The sequence below is a fragment of the Sus scrofa genome, chromosome 15 (genome assembly GCF_054392235.1).
Source record: "Sus scrofa isolate SSC_HxYL_T2T_F1_AM1 chromosome 15, Sscrofa_HxYL_maternal_Yorkshire_Landrace_v2.0, whole genome shotgun sequence".
Lineage (NCBI taxonomy): Eukaryota > Metazoa > Chordata > Mammalia > Artiodactyla > Suidae > Sus > Sus scrofa.
The window spans coordinates 147,582,433-147,599,007 of record NC_139397.1 but is presented as its reverse complement, the minus strand read 5'-3'; the positions used below and the strand labels follow the sequence as shown (position 1 = coordinate 147,599,007).

At 39.9% G+C, this 16,575-nt stretch overlaps 1 protein-coding gene across 28 annotated transcripts in view; it reads right to left on the bottom strand.

Moving 5' to 3' along the window:
* The window catches only part of GIGYF2 (GRB10 interacting GYF protein 2), a 132,693-nt gene that overhangs the window by 47,005 nt on the left and 69,113 nt on the right, over positions 1-16,575 (bottom strand). For 14 of the 28 annotated variants that reach the window (XM_085000699.1, XM_021075627.2, XM_085000707.1 and 11 more), the window contains 4 exons: positions 7,297-7,476; positions 3,361-3,578; positions 3,106-3,268; positions 2,830-3,018 (listed from right to left, as the gene is read on the bottom strand). In XM_085000699.1, the coding sequence (XP_084856825.1) occupies positions 2,830-3,018; positions 3,106-3,268; positions 3,361-3,578; positions 7,297-7,476 (750 nt within the window). The remainder of the gene's footprint in view (positions 1-2,829; positions 3,019-3,105; positions 3,269-3,360; positions 3,579-7,296; positions 7,477-16,575) is intronic. The other 14 variants (XM_085000704.1, XM_021075631.2, XM_085000710.1 and 11 more) reach the window with 1 other exon arrangement.

Genomic DNA, 16,575 nt, shown 5'->3' with positions numbered 1-16,575 from the left:
ATCATCAAAACTTTTATTAAAAACATGCACAGTTACCATGAATAAATACCTATTTCAAGTTATAATTACCATAATACATTACATTTTGCAGGATAACAAAAAGCTCTTGGAGTCTTATCTGTACAGCACAGGAAATTCTTCGCAATAAGAATAGAGACTGCAGGAGTTCCCTTCGTGGCTCAGCGGAAACAAATCTGTCTACTATCTATGAGGACACAGGTTCGAGCCCTGGCCTCGCTCAGTGGGTTAAGGATCCGGTGTTGCTGTGAGTTGTGCTGTAGGCTGCAGACACGTCTCAGATCCCGCGTTGCTATGGCTCTGGTGTAGGCCAGCAACTGCAGCTCTGATTTGACCCCTAGCCTGGGAACCTCCATATGCCAAGGGTGCTGCCCTAAAAAAAACAAAGAGGGGGGAAAAAAAAAGGATAAAGACTGCAAAACAGGTTGTGTCTTGATTCCTATTTCCAACCTCTCAGTCAGTAAGCAGGCTCTTAAGAAGGCAAGGGGCATGGCAGTAATTAGATACAATTGCAGTTTCTCCTTTGAAACTTTGTTTGTTCAATTACAGACAGCTTCTCCAAATTCCTGCTCCTCTCACTTTAACCTTTCTCTGCCAGACTTCTTAAAAGGACAGCCTATACAAGCAGGCTCTACTTCACCACCCCCCACACTTGCTACAATATGAATTTTACTCCCAACCCCCCAATAAAATCTCTCTCCCAAAGATAAGCAGTGACCCAAAGTCACCAAGTCCAATAGTTTTTCCTAATCACCATCATCTAACCTTGGTAGCGTCTGACCTTATCTTCTCAATTCTAAACTGGAACACTCTCTTTCCTTACTTTTCCTGTACTCTACTCTACTCCTGCCTCTGAAGAATTTTCTCTGGCTTCTTTTTATCTACCCTCTAAAAACAGGAATCACCCAGGTTCTGCTCTCAGTCCAATTCTTACCACCCCTAAAAAATGTATGTAAAAATCTTTCATTCTCTCTCTGGCCCTAAACTCTTTCCACTGAGCTAGTCCCTCCCAACTGCTCTCTGTCCATCTCTAATTTCTCATCAGCACCTCAGAATCGGTGTTCAGAACTGAATTTATTCTCTCCCTCCCAAATGTGGTCAACTTGCACTCTTCTTCTATTAAGGATACCCTAATACTCTCAGGCATCTCACTCATCTTTGACTCCTCTCTTGTCCTTGCCCTGATACAGAACAAACAGTAACTATGTCCTGCCAATTTCTACTTGAAATCTCATCTGCCACTACCTCTCTTTACAAGTGCACTGCCTAAGTCATAGTGATTGATCAGGAGACCAACAGGTCACACAGCAGCCCATCTGTCATCACAACAACCTAACCCTACACACAGCTGTCAAGTACGTGTTGCAACCGTGTATCCCACCAACCTCCTTTTCATACCTCACACTTGATCTAAAAAACAGAAGCTGATTTCCTGCCCATGCCTGAGTCCGCCCACTTCCTCCCCTGAGCTTTCACTAGTACTGGAATGCCCTCTCCTAATCCATCCAGCTACACCTATCTCCAAATTCTACTTATTGTTCCAAGACAAGCTCAAAGACACTTGCTTCCTGAAGCATTCCAGCAGTCCGCCAATCACAATTCAAATCATTGCTTTTGCCCGAGGTGACTGATATACACATGCTTTATCTCCCCTATAAACTATAAATCCAGAACTTCAATCTCTAATGCCATCTTTCAGCTTTCCCAGAATACACATGTCTGGACCCTACCCCCAAATTCTCCTAGAATAAGGTCCCGGGCATGTACATTCAAGAGTATGAACCACAAGTAATTTGGGGACACATCATAACTAAAAAAATGACTATTACATAAGAAAGAAGTACAAGTCCAACAGTGCCTGACATATATAGTAAATACTCAAATACTTGCTGAATTCATTCATTCATTCATTCATTTTGTTACAGACATTTAAAAAAAAAAACTGAAAGAAAAAAAATCCTTGGCTCAAGCTCTCAAAATGGTACTTACTGGGCAATAAAGAGAATAAACAGTTCTTTATAACACTGTATTGCTATGTTAGAAACAGTGCTGGTTGTTTAAGAAATAAGAGACAACATTTAGCCTAACTTGGGATGGGAAAGCAGCATGTGCTAAGGCACAAAGGCAAGAGAACAGGCACAATTCAGGACCTAACAGGAGGTGAAGCTAGCAAAATAGGGTACCAAGTATACAGAGCTGGTGCTGAAATGGCATAGCGGGAGACAGATGCCAGATCACGAAAGATCTCACAGGCTATGTTAAAGGGTGTGAATTTTTATAGTGAATGAATCAATTTACCTCTCAACATTAGGCCTTACACTGTCCTTTTTTATTATATGCAAAAATAAAAAAATGAATATTACTACTACCTACTAAGGTATACGAGCAACTTAACACAGTTAATACTGGAGAAGGACACAGACTTTAAGCTTATTTTCTAGCAACGCTGAAGGGATTTTCACAGATTTATCCATGTTCTTTTTGGCCTCTTTTGAAAGAATGGCATTTTGATGTGTCAACTGGACACACATACAGCCACCACATGGGTATCAACCTCCCGCAGAGGATCCCAAACCAGTTTACTCGACTGATACCAGGGCGGCCAGAAGCAAGACTGACTACCTTGCAGCTTCTAATTCTGTTTTGGTGAATTCTGGGATAAACACACAGGGGAAGCAGTGACTGGGAAGGTGTAGGCAAAATAATCTATTCTAATAATTCATCACCAGAAGCAGTATAAAGAGGCCTCTCCTGTCATCACTGTCTCCAAGAGAATCCAAGCGTAGCTTATGGACTCTCACAAATACATACCGTCCCCCCTGTTGGGTACTTTGGTTGATAGACTACTTTCTGTCCGACTCTCTTCTTCAGCTTTTTCCATTTGCTCAGCTTTGGGTTCTTCTTTCCTCTCGAACTGGGGTGGTTCCTGAGGCTGATGATCAGAAGGAGTACCTGGACTTACAGATGATGAGGAGCTCTGGGGTGGTTCCTCACTAGCTTCTGTAACACGAAGTAACCTTAAATCAACAACTTAGAGAAACGCTTGATATCTTTAAAAAAAAAAAAAGGGACAAAAATGAGCCTCACCGACTCCCACTCGGTCTGGCTTCTCTCCTTCTTTCTTATTTGTCTTTTCGGGTTCTTTGGCTTCTTCATTATGGCTACCTTCAGAGTCAGAGCACTCTTCCCCTTCTTCTACAGGCCGGAAGTCCATCTCCTGCTCTTCTGGAATAGGCTCCTTCTGTACTTTCTGTAGCAGGACAATAAAGCCAAACATTAAGAGCATATTTGGATTTGGAAGAAGGTCAGTGCCTGTCATAACATTTACAACAAATTTCTTACCTTTAGAGAAAGGAATGCTCCAGAGGAGTCGAATGTGCCCATTTCTTCCTCGGCATCCTCTAAGCACCATTCAGGCAAACTGTCTCTGTCATCATCCATGCTTCCACTGCCAGAGCGCACCCTTCGGTAACCCCTTTCATCATCCCGATCTCGAAAGTCAAACTCAAACCTTCGCCGTCGTTCCACGTGTTCCCGCCAGCCTGCAGAACGAGGGCCATCTGGGATGAGGAGGAGGAGGACACAAACCTTAGACGGGTTTTACAGCATTTGAAAAAGAAAACCATGGATAGGAAACAAAGGAGAAAACCACAACTGACAGCAAATTCAGATGGATCAACCCACTAAAGAGAAAGTCAGACAAATACAGGGGCACTCAAAGCTCAGTATCATTTACTATACCCCCATCACTAAGTGACAACAGTAGTTACCTCCATCAAGTACTGGGCCCCACAACATACTCTCATGCTTTTAAAGATAAATTGAAAACAAACCACTTCTAAAGGACAGTCATTCAAACATACTTTTAACAAGCTCTAGGTATCTGACGGAAATGCTGATTAGCCACTCACATAGCCTACTGCTATAAATAAGACCTACAGCACTGAATATCTTTCCATACTGAAATCCATGCCTTCTCACGGCTAAGTCTTCAAGCATTTTCTTCCTTCCGATGAAAAGACTCTTTATGGGTAACACCAGCTCCCTGTGTCAAGTCACAGTGTCAGCACGCCTACTTGCTAGGGCCAAGATCCCATTTGTAATTCTGATTTCCAAAAGTGAAAGAATCCTAGCACTGACATGTCATATAGAGCCCACTATCCTAATTTTATAGTTTAAGAAACAAACTGCTGATAGCAGAAGTAACCTGCAAAATGAAAAATAGAAACAGAATCCAATTTTGCATCGTCTACTGCTTTTTCCACAATAACATGCTTACTCTTTCTCTTTTCTCTCATCTTCTAACTCTCCCTGGGGAGTTTTTATTTCCGTATAACATCCCCAGGGACATTCCTAAATCCACCCTAGCATATTACTTAGTACATCTACTTTCTAGCAGAAAAAGACTGCCTAAGAATAAAACATCCAAGTTAAATCATTTTCTCTTAAAAAGCGGGGGTGGGGTGCGCAGAGGGACTCTTGTTAAAATCTGACAAACTTGAGTCTAAGAGAGTCATAAAAAAAGAGGCAGGTTTTAACCTTTTAGGATTTTACATCCTGACTGCTTTCTCTGCGAGAGATACATAAAAAACATGAGGTCAACGTTAAATGTTACTAAAATCAAACTGAAAACCAAAGGGCAAAATGCTAAAACACCAATACAGGTAGCATCTCATAAACCACTTACAAAAAGGTAAGAAAACATTATCCTCCTACTTCCCACACCTAACTTAGTAACAGCAAAACACTATTTACTACCTTCTATTCAAACAAAGGAATTTTATACCCAGATTACCTAAATGTAAACCTAGAGTCATTATCCCAAAGAAGTATTCATGATCAAATGCTAAATTCCAGAGTATTCAGTCTGCTGGTCTCATTTCTAAGTATGCACTGTGATAGAATCTAGCCTTCTAGGCATCTGGCTCATGTTTCCCTCTTACTAAGTTTCCTAAATTTGTCTCCCAGAGAGGGTGCTTAGCTGTCCTTAATGCTCCCAACTCCATACACACCCAGCTATAAGCCATACTTTAATAAAACTATATCCCCTATTTTCTTATCATACCAAGTTAATAAAATTTTATTCATGAAATTAAATGTAGCAGATAAGGTACATCTATAGATTAAGACTGACCACTGCTTTACAGACCTTACACCAGAACTAAAGCTTGATACTATTTTCATAAGATAAAAAATTTTTATACTGATTTTGACTTAATTTATCAATCCTAATAAAAGATTAAAATGTTCAGAGTAACTGATAACAATTGATATAATCAGACTCAATTTTTAATATGCTAGGTTGAAAAAGTAGATGGTATTCTTTTTAAAAATTGCATATTGTGGAGTTAGCATCATGGCGCAGCAGAAATGAATCCAGCTCGAAATCATGAGGTTGCGGGTTCGATCCCTGGCCTTGCTCGGTGGGTTAAAGATCCGGCGTGGCCACGAGCTGTGGTGTAGGTCATAGACTCGGCTGGGATCTGGTGTTGCTGTAGCTCTGGCATAGGCTGGTGACTACAGCTCCGATTAGACCCCTCTAGCCTGGGACTCTCCATATGCCACGGGCGTGGCCCTAAAAAGACAAAAATAAATAAATAAATAAATAAAAATTAAAAATTTCTGTTTACAATGTTTTTTTGAGACTGACATATCTTTATAGCCTCCAAAGTGTCTTTTTAAAATGTATGGATAAAAAATTTGGAAAACTGTCAAGTTGATGACAAAACTGACATATCAAATAATGGAGAAAAAGATTTAGAAAAGCTAGGGGACGGAAAAAAAAAAAAAAAAAAAAAAAAAAAAAGACAATATACATCCAAAATCTAAGCTCTGTGGCGAGGAGGGTCAACGGTAGACTATAACACCAAAGTTTAACTTTTTAACTCTCGCTTTAATAGAATTAACATCAGACGTTTGGGCTCAGAAACACTGCTCATCTTCCACAACATTCACCTTGTTTGTTTTTGATCAGCTGGAATTTTTCTTCTCGCTCAGCCCAGATCCTGTCCATTCTTTCACTGAATGCTTGTTGGGAACATAGTCTACAAACCCCTCTGCTTACAGGCAAGCTCAGCACAAAATGCTGCGCTGCCCTGAAGAGAACTGTAACATTTGGTTGTCCAGGACACTGACTGATGAGAACTGCCTAGATAAGTGTGATGTAAACAATGCCCACTGATGCCAGAAAACTCACCCAAGAGGCAACCAATGAGGAGTTACAAAGCACTGTCAATCTGTCCAAAGATTAACTTCACCAGGTTAATTTACAGAGCATTGTCAATCTGTCCAAAGATTAACTTCACCAGGTTAATTTACAGAGCAATGTAAATCTGTCCAAAGATCAACTGCACTAACTTTCCACCTATCCACAACCACAACTCCATAAAGCACCTTGTATGCCTATTATGTTTGCTTAGACCAAGACTAAGTCTGATGTATGAATAACTTGATTTTAAAACATAACTGAAAACACTTTAGATTATTATACTTTCCCCTATTAAAGTAAAGCTTCCTTGGCATACGGTCAATAGATAAAATAACATTATACACATGAAAATCAAAAGAGATGTACACACTGTTTGTATGCTTCAGTCCTTCGTGACCCCAAGATCGAAACTACAGTGGCATCTGCTTATCATGAGGCATGGAATCAGCACTCTGGTAAGGAACGAACTTTGACACAAAGCACCAGTGTTTTCAATTACCAGCATATCTAATGTCGGAGAACAGTCTGAAGCTTTCTTAAGAGTCAAAGAGAAGAACTCACAAAACCCCTAATCACGACTATATTCCTTCTTTTTCCTAAATTTAGAGGGACAAAAGAATGAACTTATGATTGTTTTTGACCTGGGTTTAAAGTGTATTCTTCAAGTAAGCAGAAATCACTGTTTGAGAACAAAAAAGAAAAGAAAGAATAAATCCTTTCTTATGCAGGAAAAAAAAAATTTTTTTTAGGAGGAGCATAATTCCAAAGTAAATAATTACCATTCGATTTAGAAAAATCAAATGAAACCCTCTTTCATGTTTACATTTAAGGTCAGGTGCTTCCCACTAAACCACACTGCCCCAGAAAAATAAAAGTAACGGAATCAAGTGAACAGATGAAGGGAATGTTGCGGGGAAATTTCTCATGGTAACAAGACTGAGTATGGTGACATAAATTAGACTCCTCTTTTTTTTTCTTTACACTTTCTCTTTTTCACTTAATCTCCCACAATTTCCACCAAGTCCTCACTTATTTCAGTCCCTGTGGGCTTTTAGGCAGCAAATTTTTACCAGGACTGTGAGGCCGCCACCTCTCTCCATCCCTTCTTGACCCAGCTAGTCGCCAGCCACCGTCTTCATCTTCTCCATTCTGTTCCTCTCTAAAAATACGCCAATTTTCACTTTCTGATCGTATGAATTCATGCTTTCTTCCCACTGATGTTGGTCCACTTTCCTCAAAATTTGGTCGCCCTGTAAAGAAAATGAGTATACATAAGCCTCAGCCAGCAAGGATTTTGGAAACAGACCTGACTATTCAAATCAAGCTTTTCTGCAAATGCATCCCTTTCAATGTTCAGGCAGCATAAATAAAGTAATTGCAGATTTAATGCACATATTAAAGCTAAATGTTCAGAGAAAGGGCAGGTTTTTTTTTAAACAAAAATAATATGTTTAAGAGCATGCAACGAAAGTGAGTCAACTTTCCCCCTACTCAAGAAATGTCCCCCTGAGTCTTACCCCCCGGAAGTAACCACCATCAACATTTTCCTATAAAGCCTTCCAAAAACTGTCCTTGGTTACTTAGGCATGTACATACAGATGCCTCACTGGCATTCACATAACACTACCCTCAGAGTGTTATATATGTTGTTTTGTAACCTTGTTGTTTTCACTTGGCAATCCTTTCTTAGCAGCATATCCTTTTTTTTTTTTTTTTTTTTTTTTTTTTTTTTTGTATTTTTGGGGCTGTACCCACAGCATATCGAAGTTCCCAGGCTAGCAGTGGAATTGGAACCACAGCTGCCATCCTACACCACAGCCACAGCCACGCCAGATCTGAGCTGCATCTGCAGCCCACACCACAGCTCACGGCAACGCCGGATCCTTAACCCACTGAGCAGGGCCGAGGATGGAGCCCGTGTCCTCATGGATGCTGGTAGGATTCGTTACCACTGAGTCATGACAAGAACTTTTTTTTTTCTTTTTTAAGCCCTGCAATATTTTTAACTATATTTAATAAACTTAGTATATAAGTTTATATATAATAAACTTAATTTATTTAATCAACTTCCACCAGTGATTCTGCCCAAACAGGATTACCTATAAATTTCAATCTCTTTTTACATATTCTTTCTTTTTGGGCTTCCCATGGCATATGGCGTTCCCTGGTCAGGAATGAGATCCAAGCTGCATTTGTGACCTAAGCCACAGCTGCAACAACCCCACAGCTGCAACAACCCCAGCTCCTCAAGCTGGGGCTGTTGCCGTGCTGGGCCAGTGACTGAGCCTGCAATCTGGCCCTGGCACTGCAGAGACAAGACGCCAATCCCGTTGTGCCATAGTGGGAATTCCTCACCCTCTTTTACTTCAAAACAGACTGTAAACTCAAAAGTAGAGCTTTAATGGAATTCCCACTGTGGGAAAATGTGGCATTTGAAAATGAGGAAATTCTACTTTCTGGTCCTCCTCTATATTCTACTTTGCATGTATTAAGATCCCACATCCTGTTCACCCCAACACTTGTTACCCGGTATTATTTTATTACAGGATAAAATCTCTCAGAATGAGGGACTACAAGGATTTGCTGGGCAAAATGTTATTATAACAGGCAGCCTCTAAGGCAGCCCTCAGCAATAATACCCCTGGACTCACGGCCTTGGTCCTAACAGAATACATACAGCAGAAGTGATGAGATGTCACTTCAGACACTAAGTTAAAAACTTCCATCTTGGATGCTCTGAGGGAATCCAGCTGTCCTGTTGTGAGGCAGCCCTGTGGAGAAGCCCACATGGCAAAGAACTGAGCCTTGCCAACAGCCACATGAGTGAGCTTGGAAGTGGCTCCAACCCCAGTTGAGTCCTGAGGTGACTGCAGTCTCACGAGAGACTCAGGCCAGAACTACCTAGCTAAGCTGCTCCTTCCTGGCCCAGAAACTGAGATAATAAATGTTTGCTATTTTGTTTGGGGGTAACTTGTTATAGAGCCATAGATAATAAAAACACTCATTTAACTGATTTAATCTTCATAACAATCTTCAGGTAACTCAGGAGAATTGTCCAAAGTCACACCACCATTTAAGTGGCACAGAGTTCAAATGCTAATCTTCTTACTAACAATAATTAATCTTCTGATTAACTTAACAAACATATATTGCACTCTAAGTGCCAACTTTCATGAATTCAAGTACAGGCACATTCTGTGACTGCCCTTGGGCTGGAAGCATAGAAGACCTTCCAGACTCTCCTGCTCAGAATAAGAGGGGACGAGCCATCCAACAAGCCCACATACTTGATGAAAAATAGTGCTACATACAAAAGAAAATTTTAAAACAAAGAAACTCCTAATGGTGCGTAAATTGCTAAGTCATGGGAAGTGACTTTTATCCCAGGTAATCATTCAGGCACAAGTAGCCTGTGCCAGGCATATCGGGAATACCACTGCATGACGGATGAGCTGGTCAAAACACCCACTCGCGTCTACTTTTACACTAAGTCTGAGAAATAACGAATGTACCAATATAAGCAAGAAAACCACTAATGGCAAAGTGTTTAACTCACCAAAAACTGGCCAATATAATTTTTTCTAACAGATGATAAGCTGCAAAAAATTAAATATATTGAAAATAAAAATACTAGTAATCCCTCAATCTTGAAACAGAACTCTATGTATTTGTGGTTAGCTTTCACATACTATTTTTAAAATGTAGCTTCAATCAGTATACCCACTATTTTGTAATCTACGTTTCATCTACACAGCAAACACATCTCCGTGATTATACACCACACTGATAATAAAAATGGACACATACCAAGTATACCTTGCTGCCATTAAATAATCTTACTAGATCATTCCTGACTCGACATTTACTTCATCTCTAATTTTTTGAGAACTATAGATTACAAGAGAAGAAATATCTGGGTGCATATACATTTTGCTTTTTTGAACTAGTTCTTCTTAAAAAAACCTTCAAAGAGTAAAATGACTACGCCAAGGAGCAGACTTCATACACTGACATACTTTTCTCCCTTCCTCAAAAAAGAGTAAAACCACCGGACTCTCAGATTATCGAAGTCAAGTGCTGCTATCCTTTAGAAACTTGTCTACTTCAATGGTTGCAACACTGTATGCTAATGTGGCTCAAATATGAATTCCTCACAGCAAAGATTTTTCATATTGTTGGCTGACTTCATCTCCCTTTATGTGAATAATCTGTTTGCATTCTTTTCTTTTTTTATCTTCATAAATGTCAAGTGCTACATATACTTTTCATATTAGTACCTAGGAATAAGAAAAATACAAAGGACAGGACAGGGTAAAAATATGGAAACTAATCTGGCTTTTCTGCTTACTGGAACCTATCTTTTTTTTTTTTTTTTAAACTTTTTAGGGTCACACCTGTGACATATGGAAGTTCCCAGGCTAGGGGTCAAATGAGAGCTATAGCTGCCGGCCTATACCACAGCCACAGCCCGGCGGAATCCGAGCCCCGTCCGCAACCTACACAGCTCATGGCAGCGCCAGATCCTTAACCCACTGAGTGAGGCCAGGGATCAAACCCACACACTCATGGATCCTAGTTGGGTTCATTAACCGATGAGCCACCAATGAAACTCCCTTAGAACCTATCTTGTAATTCTCAACCTGCTGAAAAACCTGTACCTCATAAAGTCTGAGAGACTATTTACACCATTCCTTGTGTCAAAAAAGGATGTGGGATGGAAATTTTGGAAGATCTAGAAGAGCCAAGTACCAACAAAAGAATGGAGATCATGGAATCTTTTTGTTTGTTTGTTTGTTTTTTGTCTTTTTTGATCTATACATCTTGACTACAGAAGATCCATTCCTAACCTGAAAGGGGGTGAGGGGGGGTGTGGGGGTGTGTGTGTGTGTGTGTGTGTGTGTGTGTGTGTGCCGAGGCAGCCGTCTAAATTTAAATTAACCCATTCCAGTTCAGAAATTCTATAACAAAGGAGTTCAGATTTTTTTACCAAGCTCTTGTTTCACAAAATAATGCCTAAAATTTTCAATATATTTTTTGATACAATGAATATTGCATAATGAATAACTGAAATAGAAAGATCTAGGTGACAACTTCTCTAGTAAACCAAGGAAAGCCGGAATAACATAATTCTGGCATGACGGATACATCTCACATGTAAGTGCAAGTAGGAAGAGTTTTGCTTTCAGGGGTCACTGTCATTTCCATAAGACAAGAAGAAAAAGAATTCAGGAACTTTTAAATGGACCACACTCAGCTCCTCCCCGTCTGTAGGAAAACCTGTTGAAGTATAACATTCTTACCAAAGAGTACACAAATTACAAATGTACAAGCCAGAGTTTTCATAAAGCAAATCTACCCACTTAACTATCATTTAGATTTTTAAAAAATAATCAGGAGCTCTCAGAGTTCTCATCATGGCGCCACAGAAACAAATCTGACCAGGAACCATGAAGTTGCGGGTTCAACCCCCGGCCTCACTCAGTGGGTTAAGGATTCGGCATTGCTGTGAGCAGTGGTGTAGGCTGACGGCTACAGCTCCGATTCAGTTCCTAGCCTGGGAACATCCATATGCTGCAGGTGCGGCCCTAAAAAGCAAAAAAAAAAAAAAAAAATCAGGACCTCTCGAAAGTTTTCATTGTCCTCCTAATCAGCCCTTTGCAAGGTTAAACACTTATCAAGTGTTTCCCTAAAGATTAGTTTTGCCCGCTTTTCAACTCTTTATGCAAATGTAATATTCATTTATGTTTGGCTCCTTTCAGCAAACATCACAGGAAATTCACCTACACTGTTACAGAGAACAGAAGCTTGTTCTTTTGCCCTATGGTACAGAATTTCACTGTATGAACAGAACACAATGTATTTTTCTACTTCTGATTTTGGTTGTTCCTAGTATTTTGCATTACACAATGTATTGCTATAACCATTCCTGAATATGAAATTTGGTGAGACTATGTTTGCATTTCTGTTGGTATTTACCCAGGAGTGAAACTGCTGGGTTGAAAAATATATTCAACTTTAGTGAATACTGCCCAGTCTATTTTCCCAAACAGTACTACTTTACCATTTTTTGCTTATTTACTCAAACCTCTAGCACACATTACTATGACTGCTTCCTCCACGGACAAATACAATTAAAGACATAGGATTAAAAATTAAAGAGACTTAGACAGAGCATCTACCACAGTCCAGCTGCATACGTGTAAACAAACGACTCCATACATTACAGTTGACAAAAGGCATTAATATATCTCATCTGATGCTTGTAATTACCACAAGCATCTCCTGTTCCTGTGAGAAAAAGGATACCTGCAGGGGGATCTCCCACAGTCACTGCTGGGTAATGACCAAATAAGAAACAGAACATAGGTGTTCAAACTCCTAACACAGGGTTTGCTCACAAATTAAACTCATCAAAAGCAGCTAGACATTCTCGAAAAACTAAAGTAGAAAGAAGAAGCTCTGGGATCCAAGTCTAAAGATCTCTAAAAAGGCAATAGACATATGCATAGAAAAACTTGGGACTAGAGACTTCTTCCAACCTTTTTTTTTTTTTTTGTCTTTTTGCTATTTCTTGGGCCGCTCCCGCGGCATATGGAGGTTCCCAGGCTAGGGGCTGAATCACAGCTGTAGCTGCTGGCCTACACCACAGCCACAGCAACGTGGGATCATTTAACCCACTGAGCAAGGCCAGGGATTGAACCCGCAACCTCATGGTTCCTAGTTGGATTCGTTAACCACTGAGCCACGATGGGAACTCCTCTTCCAATATTTCTAAATGGAACTCAACTTGTTAATCTTCCAGCAGATAAATGATGTCAAAATATGAACCCTCTAAAAAAAGGTTAGGATCAACTTCTTCAACATAAAAATTTTACTCCAAATCACTCTGAGGGGGAAAAATGACTTCAGGTACTATGTCATAAAATATACATTTCCAATCACTACCAATCAATATAAATTACAATGTATGTAAGAATTGCTCTAAAACATCAAAATCAATCCTTTATAACCTAAATGTTTACAGTAGATTTATATCTATACAGATTTGGCTGGGACATGGGGGTGTCAAAGAAAACTTCAATTGTGTAATGACTTCAGAAAATAAGTGCATATCTATGCATTATTGACACAATTTAAAATAAGTGGTAAAGTTGTTCAGAGGCGACTTGGAAGATACTATCTCAAGTTCCTTTACTGTCTAAAAACTATGGGACTGCACAGTGGCCCTGGCGAAGATGGCCGAGGGACACTCGCATGGCCTTTCTCAGCACTTCAAGTCAAAGTCTTCCTCCTATAACATCACTGACGTGACAAAGCTGAGTAACCAAATATTTCAGCTTTTAAGTCTTAGCAGATTAATTTGTAAACAAGATAATTTAAAGGTTAACATAATTGAATCATTTACAAATTAATTCCTGAACCAAATATTTCTAACCTATAGCCAATAAATGAGCTTGAGGGCTATGAATTCTTCAACTGGAAGCACATATCAGAAGTTCCTGCTGAGGTGCAACAGGATGGGCGGTATCTCAGCAGTGCTGGCATGTTTGATCCCCAGCTTGGCACAGTGGGTTAAGGATCTGGGATTGCCGCAGCTGTGGCACAGGTCACAACTGCAGCTTGGATCTGATCCCTGGTCTGGGAACTCCATATGCCTTGGAATGACCAAAAAAGGGGGAAAAAAAAAAAATCTGGAAACACATATCATACTGGCATGCTTTCATCTTTTTTCAGGGAAAAGGGTCTAAGGTTTTTGCTGGGTCTTAGAGGTGTCTTAAAGGTTTTTAAAGTGTCCATAAAGGAAGACAAATTTAAAGTATTTTTTCTACTCAATATGGGAAACATGACCATTTTATGTGCAAACTATACTACCTGTATGATACATTTTATATTCTTATACCAATGTATAAAAGGTGCTAAAATACAACTGCACCACAAATATATCTTCCCCAATGGTAGTAAATGTTTGGTTGGTTCTGCCTTAACGTATTAAGTCTAAATAGGACTCTTCTAAAAATAAAATTAAATTGCAGTATTGGCTTTAGTCTGGTCTAATTGAGAGGACTTCCTAAGGAGAAAGAGCAGTAAAAGGGCACCTGTGTGCATGTTTGACTTACAGCCAGAAATGGTGTTTATGGAAAACTTCAGATGGAGCAAAGAGGCACTCAGCCAACAAAATCTACAGCTGTGAGGCTTGGAACTTACAAGTGCCCAAACTCCAAAAGCAAAAGTGGAATTATGGGACAGACTTTGAAGCTTGTTTATGTGCAAATTTTTCTAGCAAGTAACTTTGTATTCCTCTATTCAGATATATATTCTCTGATTAACACTAAAAATATTTTCTAATACCAGAGAAAACAGCGAAAAGGAATCCCATCCAGGTATTGATATTTACTTTTCCCCTCAACTGTAAATAAAACTCGGGGTAACTAGGATGGAGTAGTTTAAATTCTATATCCAGACATTTACCACTTTTCTCCCATCCTAACTCCTGAGGGGTAACAATCTGCTCCACTGATGAACATGGGTCCTGAAACACAGCAGGGTCAGGCTGGAGGGCTGCAGTCTATCAGACTTCCTGAACAAGTACCTCGTGTGGTCTGGCTATGTATGCCCCACATCCCTAATAACCCTTATGCTCAGTCATTTGCTGGTACATACCTAGATGCTGCCTGAAATCTCTGGGGAAGATGACCAGTAGTCGGCTTGGATGCAGAACTGGAAAGAGAACTAGGCATCTTCTAAAAAAAGCTATGTACACTATGTAGGAAACAGCACTGGAGACCAGCGGCTCAGCGGTAACAAGCCTGACTGGGATCCATGAGGATGGGGGTTCGACGCCTGGCCTTGCTCAATGGGTTAAGGACCCAGCCCTGCCATGAGCTGTGGTGTAGATCGGATATGCGGCTTGGATCTGGTGTTGCTGTGGCTCTGAGGTAGGCCAGCAGCTGTAGCCCTGATCCAACCCCTAGCCTAGGAATTTCCATGTACCTCAGGTGCAAGGGCCCATGTATTTTAGGGTGAAGTAGGTAAAATCATCTTTGCCAATATCAGTTTCATCGGCTAACCTGGCAACCTCAAACAGAAATGAATTTAACTGCTCAGGCTGTTACAATGGCAGTGCTATGCTCCTAAGGAGGCACTCCAGAACTGGTCTACGATGTTCACTCAGTTACAGCAATTAGGAATCACTGTCTACGGACCACAGCAGATTTTCAAAGAGTCAAATTCGGAAGCCAGAATAATGTCTTCACTTGAGACATTTCTTTCTTGACAATCATCTTGCTAAATCATTTCTGCCTCAATATATTACGGAAAGAGGCTTCTAAGTCTGGTAAAATCTTGTACTGTCTTACTATATTGTCTGTTCAAGACACATGGCAGATATACTCCAGCACAGCTTTCTGAAAGGCAGTGTTACTTACACTCATATTTAATCTGGCTTCCCTCTCCCATCCCCAATCAGTTAACTAGCAATTGATATAAAGTATAATTCCTACCAGAACACGCAGGAAGGTGTATCAGATCACATGTCCCTCCTTTTATGCTCTTACCTTCTCTAGTTCTAAAGGTCAAAGTTTCCAGTGCTGTGTCTGAACTTGTATTGAAATGTTTGGCATTAAAAAAACAAAGAAGGAATTAATATATTTTTGAATTGTAGGGGGAGAAGGAATCTACAAAGGCGGATTTCACTTCTAAGTAGCATTATATTGGTCTACATTAATAATTTTCCCAGCAGGCCTTCCATGATTTTACTTTGAACAATCACAGCCTTTGTTTCTCAGATCCTCTTACGTGTGACACTTGATCAAAGTTTTAAAATCAGCTAACGGAGGTGGAGGAAAGCATTGCTCAGTAAGGCCTTATACAAAGCCATCTGACAGCTCATTTTGAGGTTGCTACAAGCTGGATCACAAACATTATATTAGGTATAAACATTATTTAGATGTTAAGTTAAATCTGCTGTACCCTGAACTCTATGTGCTATTGCATGTCATCATACTTCTCAGGGAAACATTCATTAAACATCACTAAGGCATGACTTCAGAAAAATTCTTCAGTCCCTTCACAGAAGTGGGTTTTTTAAAGATTAGTATGAGGTAGAGAACAACTATTCTTATTCAAGGTCTCTATACATAGCCTTAAAAATATAAAAGAGTCTGCCTCCTTGCCCTCCCCCCCAAAAAGATTTCAGGTAACTAAATCACCTACATTACTAGCTCTAGAATTAGTGGTAGCATTCTGATGAGACGTGCTATGAAAGGAAAACAAGTAAAATCCATTCATTAATTTATACCTAAAAGTCCTTATCCAAGGATATAAAAAAAGATTAGTAAAGGAAATATCCC